This window comes from Procambarus clarkii, chromosome 45, assembly GCF_040958095.1.
Source record: "Procambarus clarkii isolate CNS0578487 chromosome 45, FALCON_Pclarkii_2.0, whole genome shotgun sequence".
Classification (NCBI taxonomy): domain Eukaryota; kingdom Metazoa; phylum Arthropoda; class Malacostraca; order Decapoda; family Cambaridae; genus Procambarus; species Procambarus clarkii.
This window is the reverse complement of record NC_091194.1, coordinates 10,960,975-10,978,942: the sequence shown is the minus strand read 5'-3', so window position 1 is coordinate 10,978,942 and position 17,968 is coordinate 10,960,975. Positions and strand designations below refer to the sequence as shown.

General features: G+C 44.3%; 2 protein-coding genes across 5 annotated transcripts in view; both read left to right on the top strand.

Moving 5' to 3' along the window:
* The window catches only part of LOC138350417 (mucin-2-like), a 3,010-nt gene extending 2,306 nt beyond the window's left edge, over positions 1 to 704 (top strand). Inside the window, exon 3 of the mRNA XM_069301052.1 lies at positions 451 to 704. Within this exon, the coding sequence (XP_069157153.1) occupies positions 451 to 704 (254 nt within the window). The remainder of the gene's footprint in view (positions 1 to 450) is intronic.
* Positions 1 to 17,968, top strand: part of M6 (neuronal membrane glycoprotein M6) — a 311,681-nt gene that overhangs the window by 84,598 nt on the left and 209,115 nt on the right. The gene's annotated exons all lie outside the window — the stretch shown is intronic.

The window sequence follows — 17,968 nt, the reverse complement described above, 5'->3', positions numbered from 1 at the left end:
TTCCTCACCTCTTACCTCACCTCTTACCCCACCTCTTACCCCACCTCTTACCCCACCTCTTACTACACCTCTTACCCCACCTCTTACTACACCTCTTACTCCACCTCTTTCCCCACGTCTTACCCCCACCTCTTACCCCACCTCTTACTACACCTCTTACCCCACCTCTTTCCCTACCTCTTACCCCACCTCTTACCCCACCTCTTTCCCTACCTCTTACCCCACCTCTTACCCTACCTCTTTCCCCACCTGTGTCTCCTCCTCTTTGTTGTTTTTTGCCAGTGTGGTGGAAGCAAGAGTTGGCGATAAAGAGTGAGGCTGATCTTTGATCAATATCTGCAAGAGTCCTTGAGGGATGGAAGGGATGATGCCCACACCTGGTGTGATGATCTCCAGCATCACACCTGGTGTGATGATCTCCAGCATCACACCTGGTGTGATGATCTCCAGCATCACACCTGGTGATGATCTCCAGCATCACACCAGGTGTGATGATCTCCAGCATCACACCAGGTGTGATGATCTCCAGCATCACACCAGGTGTGATGATCTCCAGCATCACACCTGGTGTGATGATCTCCAGCATCACACCAGGTGTGATGATCTCCAGCATCACACTTGGTGTGATGATCTCCAGCATCACACCTGGTGTGATGATCTCCAGCATCACACCTGGTGATGATCTCCACCATCACACCTGGTGATGATCTCCAGCATCACACCTGGTGATGATCTCCATCATCACACCTGGTGTGATGATCTCCAGCATCACACCAGGTGTGATGATCTCCATCATCACACCAGGTGTGATGATCTCCAGCATCACACCCGGTGTGATGATCTCGAGCATCACACCAGGTGATGATCTCCAGCATCACACCTGGTGGAGGTCATTACCCTCCAATCCATACCCCATGGATTGGGGTATGGATTGTGCATCCCACACCCTGTACTTGGTGTGTGTGTGTGTGTGTGTGTGTGTGTGTGTGTGTGAGAGAGCAAGCCATGCACCTCTCTCCTACTGGAGACCAATGACACACCTGAATCACCAGTGGGTACCTCTCTTTCTTCCTAATCTCATCCAAGAAAATAATATTTGTTGGTGAAATTACAGAAATAATTCAGCAGCTGCGAACTATACATTTTGCTGAAGAAGCTGGGAGGAAATGGTCTCAGAAGAAGGTGTGAAGGCATAAGAGTTGCCTGGTTCTTCCTGCAGTTGAGAAGGGGACATTAAGGAGTGCGTAGAGACGTTTGTGCGTATTAATGGCTTTAAGTCGTATTATTTATACGTATTAATGGCGTATTAATGTATGTACTATAGCTCTATCTAGAATTCAAACATTCTGTGCGTAACTCATATTGAATGTATGTACTTTTACCTAAATAAATTATTTATTTATTTATTTATTTATTTATTTATTTATTTATGGTTTAGTGAGTGGGGTCCAGCCCAGCTAACGCTCGCTGTATCATCTACGGGTTTTTATTTTCTTTAAACTTTGCAACTGTGGGAAGAGTTGTTGTGGTCAGGTTATCTATATAGGCCTATATATATATACATATATATATATATATATATATATATATATATATATATATATATATATATATATATATATATAGGCCTCCGCTGCCGAAGTTCTGCTTTATCGTGTTCCTTGTGAGGGCGCCTTGGCCACATGGCCGTGTCTTTATTCAAATATGTTAGTATATAGGCCTATGTTATTATATAGGCCTAGTTGACGGTATGACGGGCAGGGTAGAGTTGACGGTATGACGGGGGCGGAGTAGAGTTGACGGTATGACGGGCAGGGTAGAGTTGACGGTATGACGGGCAGGGTAGAGTTGACGGTATGACGGGGGCGGAGTAGAGTTGACGGTATGACGGGCAGGGTAGAGTTGACGGTATGACGGGCAGGGTAGAGTTGACGGTATGACGGGGGCGGAGTAGAGTTGACGGTATGACGGGCAGGGTAGAGTTGACGGTATGACGGGCAGGGTAGAGTTGACGGTATGACGGGCAGGGTAGAGTTGACGGTATGACGGGCAGGGTAGAGTTGACGGTATGACGGGCAGGGTAGAGTTGACGGTATGACGGGCAGGGTAGAGTTGACGGTATGACGGGCAGGGTAGAGTTGACGGTATGACGGCCGGGGTAGAGTCTTATCCCTCCTCACGTCTCACAGAACAATATAAGATACAAGAAAGGAAGGGCGGTCTCCCTCCTCCTCCTTGAGCCGCTCTCCTCAAACAGCGACCCCGCCCTCAGCTTTAACATTGCTCGCTCCTAACCTTTCCTCATCTGTAACTCATCACTCTTCCTCACAGAGAGCCATCCGGCCCTCCTCTTCACTCTCACACACGCACCAAACTCCACCAAAAATCCGCCAACTGTACCGGAATGTTGGGGGGGATCCGTGGCGGAGTGGGCCTTGGGTGGGCGTGTGGAGGGGTGGTATGAGCGTGGCCCACTAGGCCACGGACACGCCGCCCTGCCCGACCCATCACACCACCGGCTCCTCCACAATTTTCTGCACAAACTTGAGGCAAGATTGCAAACTAAGCCCAACTCTTTTCTTTTCTTATATAACACTATGGTTTATTAATATTACAGTGTTGTATAGGCCTAGGGGGAGTTTGTTCAAGTTACTCTTGTTAGGTTCAGCGCAGGTAGGACTCATGGGTAGTAATTGGATGGGTGATCGTGTATAATGTGTGTGGAGGCCTTGTATTTATATATATATATATATATATATATATGTCGTACCTAGTAGCCAGAACGCAATTCTCAGCCTACTATGCAACGCCCGATTTGCCTAATAAGCCAAGTTTTCCTGAATTAATATATTTTCTCTATTTTTTTTCTTATGAAATGATAAAGCTAACCATTTCATTATGTATGAGGTCAATTTTTTTTTATTACAGTTAAAATTAACGTAGATATATGACCGAACCTAACCAACCCTACCTAACCTAACCTAACCTATCTTTATAGGTTAGGTTGGGTTAGGAAGCGGAAAAAGTTAGGTTAGGTTAGGTTAGGTAGGTTAGGTAGTCGAAAAAACATTAATTCATGAAAACTTGGCTTATTAGGCAAATCGGGCCATGCATAGTAGGCCAATAAGTGAGTTCTGGCTATTAAGTACGACATATATATATATATATATATATATATATATATATATATATATATATATATATATGTGTGTGTGTGTGTGTGTGTGTGTGTGAACAAGCCTGAACGGTCTCCAGGCATAAATGCAACTGAAAACTCACACCCCAGAAGTGACTCGAACCAATACAACCAGGAACACTCTTCATCTGGCGTATAGGACACCTTAACCACTCGACCAACACGACCGGACAAAAGAGGATGGTAGCCGACGCTACCTATGCACAGACGAAACTGGTATATTGAACTTAAATGTTGTTGTTTTAGATTCAACTACTCGGAACCAAAAGTTGCAAGTAGCACGGGGTATGGTGAGCCCGTAGTGGACTTACCTGGCACAGGAGCGGGGCAAGTAACACGGGGTATGGTGAGCCCGTAGTGGACTTACCTGGCACAGGAGCGGGGCAAGTAACACGGGGTATGGTGAGCCCGTAGTGGACTTACCTGGCACAGGAGCGGGGCAAGTAGCACGGGCTATGGTGAGCCCGTAGTGGACTTACCTGGCACAGGAGCGGGGCAAGTAGCACGGGCTATGGTGAGCCCGTAGTGGACTTACCTGGCACAGGAGCGGGGCAAGTAACACGGGGTATGGTGAGCCCGTAGTGGACTTACCTGGCACAGGAGCGGGGCAAGTAGCACGGGCTATGGTGAGCCCGTAGTGGACTTACCTGGCACAGGAGCGGGGCAAGTAGCACGGGCTATGGTGAGCCCGTAGTGGACTTACCTGGCACAGGAGCGGGGCAAGTAACACGGGCTATGGTGAGCCCGTAGTGGACTTACCTGGCACAGGAGCGGGGCAAGTAGCACGGGCTATGGTGAGCCCGTAGTGGACTTACCTGGCACAGGAGCGGGGCAAGTAACACGGGCTATGGTGAGCCCGTAGTGGACTTACCTGGCACAGGAGCGGGGCAAGTAGCACGGGGAATGGTGAGCCCGTAGTGGACTTACCTGGCACAGGAGCGGGGCAAGTAGCACGGGGAATGGTGAGCCCGTAGTGGACTTACCTGGCACAGGAGCGGGGCTGTAGCTGGGGCTTACATGCAGAAGCATAGAAGACATTTATAAGCGTGGATTCACCTTGCTTCCTTAATCTTAAGAAGCGCCGAAGGATAGGGCGAGGTGATGGATGCCTCTGGGTAAATGGAGGACCATCGACCAGCTGTATGCTTGACGTCGAATTCTTCCGGATGTTACAAATCCACAAGGGCCGTGACGTGGATTCGAACCTACGTCCGAGAACCTAGGTTCGAATCCTCGTCACGGCCCTTGTGGATTTGATCATTTGACGCATCACGCTATTGTGATTTCTGTGTGCATGTGGATGTTGATTCCTGGTGTCAGCTCCCGACTGAACACAGGCTCACGCTACGAGGCCTCCAATGATCGTCGGGGCGGGTGATTACTGTGGTCTTTCACTATGTCCGGCGATTCAGGATGTTGTAGTGAGTGATGTTGCTTAACACCTCATTCTTACAAATGAAGTGTAGGACGTCTATTCATTGTATTCGTGGTATGGGGAGCCGGTCGGCCGAGCAGACAGCACACTGGACTTGTGATCCTGTGGTCCCGGGTTCGATCCCGGGCGCCGGCGAGAAACAATGGGGCAGAGTTTCTTTCACCCTATGCCCCTGTTACCTAGCAGTAAAATAGGTACCTGGGTGTTAGTCACCTGTCACGGGCTGCTTCCTGGGGGTGGAGGCCTGGTCGAGGACCGGGCCGCGGGGACACTAAAAGCCCCGAAATTACCTCAAGATAACCTCAAGATGTGCCCAATGTAGCATATATTTTGAAATGCACAGTCTACAGTATTGCATTTGTACTGATACACTACATTAGTAAACCTTAGTTTGTCAGAGGCGGCGGAGATGTTATTTCTCATAATGAGGGAAGCTGACAGCTGAGTGGACAGCGCTTCGGATTCGTAGTCTTGAGGTTCCGGGTTCGATCCCCGGTGGAGGCGGAGACAAGTGGGCAAAAATCTTTCTTTCACCCTGATGCCCCTGTTACCTAGCAGTAAATAGGTACCTGGGAGTTAGTCAGCTGCTACGGGCTGCTTCCTGGAGGGTGTGTAACAAAAAGGTGGCCAGGTCGAGGACCGGGCCGCGGGGACGCTAAGCCTCGAAATCATCTCAAGATAACGGAAGGTAATATTGGACTAAGTGTATCAATAAGAGCACCTCCCTCTACTCAAGTTACCTCGAACTATCTTCCCGGAGCCAGATTCACGAAAGCACTTACGCAAGCACTTACGAACCTGTACATCTTTTCTCAATCTTTGGCGGCTTTGTTTACAATTATTAAACAGTTAATGAACTCCGAAGCACCAGTAGGCTGTTTATAACAATAACAACAGTTGATTGGCAAGTTTTCATGCTTGTAAACTGTTTAATAAATGTAACCAAAGCCGTCAAAGATTGAGGATAAGATGTACACGTTCGTAAGTACTTGCGTAAATGCTTCGTGAATCTGGCCCCCGGATATGCTGAAGGCAGCACCACTGAAGCTCCTTGCCTGTGCCCAGAGGGTAAACTCTACCTGCAGGTTGATGATGTGGCGATGGGGTCCCCATTGTGGGGTCACAATGACCCCATTGTGGGGTCCTGTTCGGCCAGACATTCATGTCTCATACTGAGTCGTCCATCATGCAGAGGGAAGGGCTGAACCCTGGTATGTACTACAGACATGTCGACAACATATTCGTCTGTGTTGACGACACCACTTTGGAGAGGCGTCGTGGCAAGCTTCAAGAAGCCTCAGACTGGAGATTCAATGTTGAGAAGAGTGTGAGAGGCAGGATTCCATTCCTCGATGTTCTCCTTGACGGTAACTCGGGTAGATTCCTCACAGATGTGTATTGTAAACCAACTGATGCAGGAATATGTACGAACGGTAAGAGTGAATGCACAGACAGGTATAAGAGGCGCGTCATCAGTGCATACGTAGGTCGTGCAACACGTACATGTTCCTCTTGGCAGCTCTTGCACCACCAACTTGAACGAATCCGCCAAATTTTTGTGAACGACGATTACACCAATACAGAACTCTGGAAATCGTAAGAAGCTAAGTCTCCAGGTAACGGGGGATAATCGGGCCTCAGGGGAGTATAATCGGCCCCCCCGAGGGAAGACATTATAGTGGATTATAAAATTACATTTACTCAGGCCAGGTACTTATCTTAGTTGTGCTTGCGGGGGTTGAGCTTTGGCTCTTTGGTCTTTGGAGCTTACTGGGTTCTTATCAAATCTACATTTGAAACTGTGTATGGAGTCTGCCTCCACCACATCACCACACCACATCAGTATATGAGGGTTTGTGTGTATGTATGTATGTATTCAAAGGCTTATTTATTGCCACTTTGTTATACATATACTCTAATCCAGTCACCCCTTACGTCACTTATTTATAGAGAATGTTAATTAAGTTTTGTTATGTCTTCAATAAAAAAGGTTCCTACTTTCTGGGATCAACTTTGTCGTCTGTCTGTGTGCGCGTTCAGGTGAATTCCTGCCCAGTCTATAGCGTTGACATAACTACACTGCATAATTTAACTTCTAGGCTAACTAGGGCAAAATGAAGCTGAAGAATAACATTTAGAAGTGTTATTGCCTACACTTTAGGAAATATATCTTGGTTGTTAGAGAGAATGCGGGTCGTATCTCAAACCAGCAGTTCAGTGACCTACGTACAGTCATAAACACGGCAGGTAAGATGAATCAGGAGAAACACTAAGCCATTACGACTATATACCACTCGGAAAGGATCAGAATACGGATTTGGGATGGGACGAGGGGGGAAAGGAATGGCGCCCAACTACTTGCACGGTCGGGAATTGAACGGCGACCCGCATGAAATGAGACCGTCGCTCTACCTTCCAGCCCAAGTGCTTGGGGGAGGGAGAGAGAGAGAGACACACACACACACACACACACACACACACACACACACACACACACACACACACACACACACACACACACACACACACACAAGCCCGAGTAGAGCGGCCCGCCCGGCAGTGTCCCGCGTATGACGACAGGATCTAAAGGCACGATTACGCCATCAATCTTGCCGGAGGTAAGGGCCACTGCCGCCGCCGCCATGGCAGGGCGGGGCCGCGTTCACGGTCTTCACACAGATGGCGTGACCTGTCCCCAACACACACACACACACACACACACACACACACACACGCACACACACACACACACACACACACACACACACACACACACACACATTGTTGTTATATGACAAAGAGTGCTGGGTAGACGGGACACCACGAGCGTGGGAGGACTGTCATCGGTGGTTCTGGGTTGGTCCCAGTGCCTCCCTTCAAGGGGAAGTCAGGCTCTTATAACAACCCCCCATGCAGTCGGTTGGAAATGAAATGGTGGCCGCCGAGTCCCTAGAGTTTCATCGAATGTTCCTAATACTCACAATTCAGATATTGACATGTAACTTGCATGTTCTGATTAAAACGTACCAGAGTACAAATTCGTCTCATTTTTAACGTTAAGAGTGAGAGGAAGATATCTGTATCAAAAGTGCAGATATCTTCATCTGTACTTTTGTAACAGTTGAAGATATCTGTACTGTTCTTGTAACACCACTATAAATGTAACATTACTACTCATTTGTAACACCACCATACAGTACCACTAATGGTTACACTGATATATATCCTGAGTAACTGGAACCAAAGGTACACTTCCAAGGAAATGCTACACAGGATTAACTACGCTGCCACCATCTGTCTTGTCTATTAACTATATCAAACAACGAGGCAAGAAACATTGCTTGACTTGGAGAGTCCTTTCTTTCTTTAACTGTCATTAATTATGGGACGGTTGTCAGCCCATTATATATCCAGAGGATAAGAGGATTCAACAATTGACACAGACGGGAAGCTTAACATGAGTTTATTGAGAACAAATATGCTATTCACCACTATAAATCCTACTCTAACACTGGCCAATAGTTAAGAAATTTAGACATGGAACAAAACCCTCAGAGATCACACTTTACCTTAAGACCTCTGTCTCTCCTTTCGGTGGATTCACTCTGTCTCTCCCTGGCTGTGTGATGTTCCTCACAGACCCACTCTGGACCCTGGTGTCCGGCACTCTCTCCCTCTCCTAACTATCATACAGCGGGTATATATACAAGTGAATCAGGAGGAAGGGGGGGAGGGGCGTTTTACACTGTTGTGGGAAAGTCTGGTGTGGTTCTGTTCCCAGCTGATTCAGCCTACTCTGGAAAAAGTGCTTTGCACACCTAAATAGTTGGTCAGCGCATCAGGGTGTCAGCTTCCCATGATGTGCAAAAAAGCAATCAAGATGTACCATTAAGTTGTTCGTCAAGACCTTCAGGATTATTCATAAACAGGAACAAGCTGACTAGGGAGGGAGGAGCCAGAAAATATTTCAATTAACTCTAGCTGAATCTGAGGTCACAGGCTGATCTTACCAGGACGTTCCCCATGGTGAGTCATGGGTGTACTCTCCAGGCGTTACATTCTTGCCTCTTGACGTACTGTGTTGACGTTGTTTGACGCACAGCAAAATTTGAGGATGAACTTGGGTCCGTGAACACTGTCCGCCAACCCCCCCCCCCCCCGCCCCCCCCGTGAGGCGTGAACACTGTCCGCCTCCCCCCCTCCCCCTGGTGCTTCCTGGTCCAGCTGGCTACCCTGGGGACACCACCTGTGTGCTCTCTCTCCCACTTTCTTTATACCTTTCTCTTTATTCCTTGGGCCTTCTCTCTCTCTCTCTCTCACTCTCTCTCTCTCTCTCTCTCTCTCTCTCTCTCTCTCTCTCTCTCTCTCTCTCTCTCTCTCTCTCTCTCTCTCTCTCTCTCTCTCTCTCTCTCATATACAGTCCTCTGAAGTATTTGTTAACTCTCAGTAAATATATAATAAATAATATGCTTTCGTCTACCAACGCTTAGTTAAGAGCGTATCACAAATTAGATTTAGAAAATGCTGCTCATATTTGTGTTCAGGAAATGCTTGGCATACAATTACCAAAGTAATTTGGAGTTGGGAAAAAGTATGACAAATCGCCGTTTTAACTAATTTGCATATTTTCGATATACAAAGTCGTAATTTAAAACTCAAAATATGTGCAATTACACTGCATTCCTCTAAAGAATAACGCTCAAAAATCATATTTTTTGATAGGCATCGTATTTTAAAAACTGCTGGGGGATTTTGGCAAATATGGCAAATTACCAGTTTCACTAATTTGCATATTTTCTGTATAAAAATTCGCAATTTAATACTCCAAATATGTGCAATCACCTTGGATTCCGCTAAAAAATATCGCCCAAGTCATATTTCCGATAGGCATCGTATTTTAAAAACTGTTGGGGAATTTACGTCTCATTTACAGAAAAAAGCATTAAAGGAAGTCAACCATAAGACCCCCTGGAAACACAACCAGAAACTATCTCTATTTTCCGCTTGTTAGAACTTGTAATAAAGTTGTTACATCTTGGCTTAACGTGTTTATGACGTATTAGAACGTTGTTACAACTTGTTAGGAGGTGTTAAAACTTGTTCGAACGTTGTCCCAACGTCGTAGTTTCGGTGTGTGTTTGGCGGGACCCAGGCATCTGGAGACCATAAGACCCACAAGACCCCAGGCAGATGGGGAGCAACGTTTCGGTCCTTGGTGGTGGTGGTGGACTGTTATTGAGCCGTGATAGTGGTCCAGGCCGGACCCAAACCTCCTGACTGCCTTTATTTTCAGATTATTCCGTGTGAGTCTTTGTTTTCAGTCCCGTTATTGTGACTATGTGTACCAGGGTGGGGACACGTGTGTGTAAATGGGTGGTGTGACACATATATGTGTAGCTGGATGGAACATATTTGTATGTAACAGGGTGGTGGACACATATATGTGTAGCTGGATGGAACATATATGTAACAGGGTGGTGGACACATATATGTGTACAGCTGATGTATCCAGCTGTATAGCTGTCCAGCTTTTCAAGGCTCTGAACATGTGTCAACAGATTGCGATGTAAATACCGCCCTTCACACTAAATTCTTATTTAAGAATTAATAACTGGGAATGACTGTTGGCAAAATGACGTCACTTGGCCGATGTTATGACGTCGCTTGGCCGATGTCATGACATCACTTGGCCGATGTCATGACGTCGCTTGGCCGATGTCATGACATCACTTGGCCGATGTCATGACGTCACTTGGCCGAAGTCACGCACTCACTTTCCAACTCATCCCATCAATTAGGGATGAGGAGATGTCCCCCCCCCCCTGTAATGCAGGCAGCAATATAGGTAGCTCTCAGTCAAATATAATTAGTGTGCAGAGAGCAGCGTATACCACGTTCACGTCCAATATGCCTGAACATAAAGTATACTTGGCCGTCGGTGTCTGTCACAGACGATATCGAGGGCATATTCTTGCAGTATTTTGTACTTTTGTCTTTTTCTCTCTTATTCTTAGAAAATGAGCTATTATTTTTTTTAGGATATTAACATAAAGAGTCCACGTGCAATAGCGTGGGCCAACCTCTCCTCTCGAATAGTACATAGCATTTTGGTGTATAAATACTCCCCAACGACAAAAAAATATGATGTACTGTATACCATAGTTGGTGGCAGAAATTGACCTGATGTCCCATTTTCTATTCATAGAGTCCTAATTAGGGTGAGCTCGGGCAAATTTAGTACATCATTTTCGTGACGTTGGGATCGCTGGCCTTCTCTGTCTGATCCTATAACCCCATTGGTTGTGGACCAATGTGTGGTCCACAACCAATGTGTGGGTTGTGGACCACACATTGCTTGTGGTCCACAACCCACACGAATGATCCTGACGCCGTTTTAAACAGTAGTGTCAAATATATTGTGAATATTTGAGTTTACCTGAAAAGCTGAATAGAAAACCACGACCTAACCTAACCTTCTTAGTGTTAGACATGTTATATGTGTGGGTTGAGAATTATTAGGATTTTCTCTTCGTGTTACACAGTTGGGTACAGAAATAGGCGGCGCCTTGTGACTCTTGCTAGCAGGCTGAGAGCTTTTCCCTTCCAATAGCTCATGGTGAGCCTTACCCTACATGTCTCCCCCGCCCCCCTCCCCTCTGGAATACCACCCGCCAATCGGTTAAGAACCAGGTTCCCCAATTACTGCTGAGTGAACAGGGGCAAACCTCTCTTACGACATACACGTAATGCAAACTACCTGATAACTACGTTACTGGGCAGTCTGATAATGAATTGCTGACCGCCACACCACTCGTATTAGCCACTTAGGGGTGGACGGTAGAGCGATGGTCTCGCTTCATGCAGGTCGGCGTTCAATCCCCGACCGTCCAAGTGCTCGGGTACCAAATTAAGAACCAGTAACCAAGTCTTGCTTGTGACAGTGCTGCCACCGGCAACCAATATTTTGTTGATTTACAAAGAAATACTTGATTCAATTTAATTCATTTGTACAACAGCCAAAATGTGGGTAGTGAGGGGAAAGAGAAGGTAGAGAAGAACAGACCTGTGGGGAAGGCTAAGCCGAACAAAGCCTAGAGGTTCACGAAGGCTGGCCGGAGGCTTTACTCAGGCGGAGGAGATGTCACCAGTTGGACCCCCTGGCTCCGTCAACCTGTCGTCTCCTACCCTGGGTCTCCACCCCCTTCCATTCTCTCACATTACGTGAACATTGAGACATTCTCTCACATTACGTGAACATTGAGACATTCTCTCACATTACGCGAACATTGAGACATTCTCTCACATTACGCGAACATTGAGACATTCTCTCACATTACGCGAACATTGAGACATTCTCTCACATTACGTGAACATTGAGACATTCTCTCACATTACGCGAACATTGAGACATTCTCTCACATTACGCGAACATTGAGACATTCTCTCACATTACGTGAACATTGAGACATTCTCTCACATTACGCGAACATTGAGACATTCTCTCACATTACGCGAACATTGAGACATTCTCTCACATTACGTGAACATTGAGACATTCTCTCACATTACGCGAACATTGAGACATTCTCTCACATTACGCGAACATTGAGACATTCTCTCACATTACGCGAACATTGAGACATTCTCTCACATTACGCGAACATTGAGACATTCTCTCACATTACGCGAACATTGAGACATTCTCTCACATTACGTGAACATTGAGACATTCTCTCACATTACGCGAACATTGAGACATTCTCTCACATTACGCGAACATTGAGACATTCTCTCACATTACGTGAACATTGAGACATTCTCTCACATTACGCGAACATTGAGACATTCTCTCACATTACGCGAACATTGAGACATTCTCTCACATTACGTGAACATTGAGACATTCTCTCACATTACGCGAACATTGAGACATTCTCTCACATTACGCGAACATTGAGACATTCTCTCACATTACGCGAACATTGAGACATTCTCTCACATTACGCGAACATTGAGACATTCTCTCACATTACGCGAACATTGAGACATTCTCTCACATTACGCGAACATTGAGACATTCTCTCACATTACGCGAACATTGAGACATTCTCTCACATTACGTGAACATTGAGACATTCTCTCACATTACGCGAACATTGAGACATTCTCTCACATTACGCGAACAGTGAGACATTCTCTCACATTACGTGAACATTGAGACATTCTCTCACATTACGTGAACATTGAGACATTCTCTCACATTACGCGAACATTGAGACATTCTCTCACATTACGCGAACATTGAGACATTCTCTCACATTACGCGAACATTGAGACATTCTCTCACATTACGCGAACATTGAGACATTCTCTCACATTACGCGAACATTGAGACATTCTCTCACATTACGCGAACATTGAGACATTCTCTCACATTACGCGAACATTGAGACATTCTCTCACATTACGCGAACATTGAGACATTCTCTCATATTACGTGAACATTGAGACATTCTCTCACATTACGTGAAAGTTTTGATCGACATTCTTTCACATTATGTGAACGTTGAACATGTACTTAGGAAATTCAGACATACCTGAAGGCCGCTATTTATTTAGCGGCCACGACAATGGTAGGAAGCCGGCAGATTGTCAGAAGTCTCCTCATTTTCCCTGAGAATCGTGATGTTTCGGCATTTACGGCTTCGGCGGGTAGGCGGTTCCAAGCGTTTATGTTAGGAGGGCAGGAAGTTCTCCTAAGGTTTAAAAACGTCATGAAAACCGTTAATTGAAAGTTTCCTCTCCTAACCTAACCGAGTAAGCCGGAGGACTCAAACAGAAAACGGGACAGTATGTCATTTTCGTGAGCCGATTTCATTTCAAATTACTTCCATTTTTTGGCCATAGCGCGCATACGAGCGAATAGCGACGCTATTTTAAGATTAAGGGTGGCTCCATGAAGTTGTAGATATGCGAAGGTCAGGCTGATTGGACTGTAGTTCACTATTGAACTCTTTCTGGACTTTTTTGTTGGAAGATGAGACGACATTGTTTGCATTTTCCAATCTAGGGGAAGTAGCCCTTGGTCCAGAGATCTTCTGAATAGGAGTTTCAGTGGGAGACGCAGTTCATCATCCTGTTCCTTTATAACTGAATTGAATTCCATACTCACCTGTGGTTCAAGAATCCTTTACTTTGTCAATACTCTTCCCGATTGTTTCCAATGTTATGGGAATATGACTTAATTCATTCCCTTTTACCCTTTCATTCCCCTGGTTCAAACATTTGTGAGGGAATTGGGGTCTGATCTCTCTAGTGTGAACACTGATGTCAGGTATTCCTTCAGTGTGTTGACTGCCTTTTATCGCTGTTTTTGTGTTTATCGCTGTTATAGTGTTTATCGCTGTTATAGTGTTTATCGCTGTTTATAATGTTTCGCTGCCCGAAACGCTTTGCGTAAAAGTGGCTTTAGACATTGTATGTTCTAGCTTTATCTATAAATCCATCAAGTTTTGTATCTTACCTTGTATGTATGTACCTTACCTGAATAAAAATTTATTTATTATTATTATTATAATTATTATTATTATAACTGGGTTGGTTTCATTTGTTAAGGATCCTACTGAGTCTTTTGTCTTGGTTTTACTCATTATGTAAGCACACATATTCTTTAGAGATTTCTTAACGTTTTGAGCAACTTTTCTTTCATAGTCCTTTTGGCTGATCTGATTTCCGGAGTAGCTGAATTTAATGTCCTTCTGTATATTTCACAATCTTTGTGGTTCATGGTGGACTGATATATCTTCCAGAGGTCTTGTTTTGTTCTTTATACTCCTTATATCGCCCCTGTCATCCATCGGACTTTCGTAGACTTCTTACGCCTTCTTAGGAGGTGTTGTTCAACAAGTTCAGTGATGACCTTCAAGCAATGTTCCCCCATGATTAGGGAGCCGGTCGGCCGAGCGGACAGCACGCTGGACTTGTGATCCTGTGGTCCTGGGTTCGATCCCAGGCGCCGGCGAGAAACAATGGGCAGAGTTTCTTTCACCCTATGCCTCTGTTACCTAGCAGTAAAATAGGTACCTGGGTGTTAGTCAGCTGTCACGGGCTGCTTCCTGGGGGTGGAGGCCTGGTCGAGGACCGGGCCGCGGGGACACTAAAAGGCCCCGAAATCATCTCAAGATAACCTCAAGATAAGATGATGGTTGCATGTCCTGACGTCCTGGTCGGAACCCTGGACACACAAACCGAAACTCTCTCTATTTTCCGCTTGTTACAACTTGTAATAAAGTTGTTGGCCAGACCACACTAGAAGGTGAAGGGACGACCCGCTAAACACATACCGAAACTACGACGTTGGTAAAACGTTCGAACAAGTTTTAACACTTCCTAACCAGTTATAACAACCAATGTAGCAAGTTGTAACAACGTTCTAATGCGTCATAAACACGTTAAGGCAAGATGTAACAACTTTATTACAAGTTGTAACAAGCAGAAAATAGAGACAGTTTCGGTTTCTGTTTCCAGGGGACGACGTTTCGGTCCCTCCTGGACTATTCTCAAGTCAATCGACTTGAGAATGGTCCAGGACGGACCGAAACGTCGTCGTCCCTTCACCTTCTAGTGTGTAGTCTGGTCAACATACTTTAGCCACGTTATTGTGACTCATCGCTTGTAATAAAGTTGTTACATCTTGGTTGAACGTGTTTATTTCGTATTAGAACGTTGTTACAACTTGCTATATTGGTTGTTACAACTGGTTAGGTGTTAAAACTTGTTCGAACGTTGTACCAACGTCGTATTTTCAGTGTGTGTGTTTGGCGGGAATTGTTACTATAGAGCGCTAGGCTAGCATCACTTGCAAGTGGGTATGACGCCAAGGAGCTGAAATACAAAGACAATACCCAACCGCTTGGATTATAGGGGATCGAACGCCGACCTTGTAAGAAACGAGGTCCCTTCCCCCTCCCTCCCCCCCCCCCCCCCCCGACCAGACCAAGTGGGTTGACGTACTCAGAATTCAACACAAATATTGTTCGTTTACATCGTGAAATATATTTGATTTTTCGTTGCAGCAGATGATGTAGATTTGGCATGTTTGTTGAGCGTTTCCCTTCAAAGGTCTCCAATATTATTGTAGGTAGTCTGTGCGATATGTGATCCCTTTATCTGGAAAACTCTGGCCGTGAAAAATATTATTGCCGGCAGTTTTCAATGTGAACGTCAGTATAAAAAACCCTTGGACATTAAAAATGTGGATTGGAAATGAAGCCATTTGTGTTTTAATTAGGAAGACGGTATTTTCCTGAAAGGAGAATTCGCATGAATACGTACACATTAATGAAGGCCGCTGGTGCTGCCAGACTCCTCCTCCTCCTCCTCCCCGCTGCTCCTGTGATTAAGGAGACCAGACGGGACTCTTCTCAATCATCTTCTTCTTTACTAAATACTAAGTGCCTCGTCACCGTATGAAAGTAAGAGGGAGAGATTGTGACTAATTTATTATTATTATTATTATTATTATTATTATTATTATTATTATTATTATTATTATTATTACACAGGGAGTAATCACACTAACGTGATGTACCAATGAAAAAATCCGTAGGAGCCGTGATGAGGGCTCGAACCTAAGACTTGCATTGAGAACACACCCCGCATGGGTTCGAACCCTCATCACGGCTCCTACGGATTTTCTCATTATTATTATTATTATTATTGAACAAACATTATAAAATAGTCACTACAAATAGTGATAAAAAAACATTTGACGTCTCCCCCCCCCCCCCCCTCCATAAAAATGGGGCGTCCGTTCAACATTTGACGTTCCCAAAATACAACCCCTAATATAGACTACTTAATGTTCCGGATATTATACCTATTTACCGCTAAAGTGAACAGATGTATCGGGTGTAGGGGGCCCAGACGCCTCGCTCTCCCCGGGAGTCGAACTGTGGTTCACGCGACCACTATAGCCTAAATTTACAGTTAATAAAACACAATACTAATAATAATAGAAGCATATACTGCATAGCTTAAAAAAGTTAAAGAATATACAGAAGATAATATGGCAAAATATTGCTTTAATATATAATATCGAATATGGCAAAATATTGCTTTAATACATAATATCGAAGATAATATGGCAAAATATTGCTTTAATATATAATATCGAAGATAATATGGCAAAATATTGCTTTAATACATAATATCGAAGATAATATGGCAAAATATTGCTTTAATATATAATATCGAATATGGCAAAATATTGCTTTAATACATAATATCGAAGATAATATGGTAAAATATTGCTTTAATACATAATATCGAAGATAATATGGCAAAATATTGCTTAAATATATAATATCGAAGATAATATGTCAAAATATTGCTTTAATACATAATATCGAAGATAATATGTCAAAATATTGCTTTAATATATAATATCGAAGATAATATGTCAAAATATTGCTTTAATATATATAATATCGAAGATAATATGTCAAAATATTGCTTTAATATATAATATCGAAGATAATATGTCAAAATATTGCTTTAATACATAATATCGAAGATAATATGTCAAAATATTGCTTTAATATATAATATCGAAGATAATATGTCAAAATATTGCTTTAATACATAATATCGAAGATAATATGTCAAAATATTGCTTTAATACATAATATCGAAGATAATATGGCAAAATAATTGAAATAGGCTATTTTAACGCTTTCTAAAATTGTTTAATTCTTTTATATTTTGTTCTTTACATCTAAGAATAATAATAATAGTTACTGCCGCGTTTAGAATTTAGATCAGAGCATTTTGAAGTTGAATTCAGGGATAGTTTCATGGAGGAGATTCGTTTTGAGCTGTGATTTACTCCTGGGAGCCGTTTTGAGCTGTGATTTACTCCTGGGAGCCGTTTTGAGCTTTGATTTAATCCTGGGAGCTGTTTTGAGCTGTGATTTACTCCTGGGAGCCATTTTGAGCTGTGATTTACTCCTGGGTAGCCGTTTTGAGCTGTGATTTACTCCTGGGAGCCGTTTTGAGCTGTGATTTACTCCTGGGAGCCATTTTGAGCTGTGATTTACTCCTGGGTAGCCGTTTTGAGCTGTAATTTACTCCTGGGAGCCGTTTTGAGCTGTGATTTACTCCTGGGTAGCCGTTTTGAGCTGTGATTTACTCCTGGGAGCCGTTTTGAGCTGTGATTTACTCCTGGGAGCCGTTTTGAGCTGTGATTTACTCCTGGGTAGCCGTTTTGAGCTGTGATTTACTCCTGGGAGCCGTTTTGAGCTGTGATTTACTCCTGGGAGCCGTTTTGAGCTGTGATT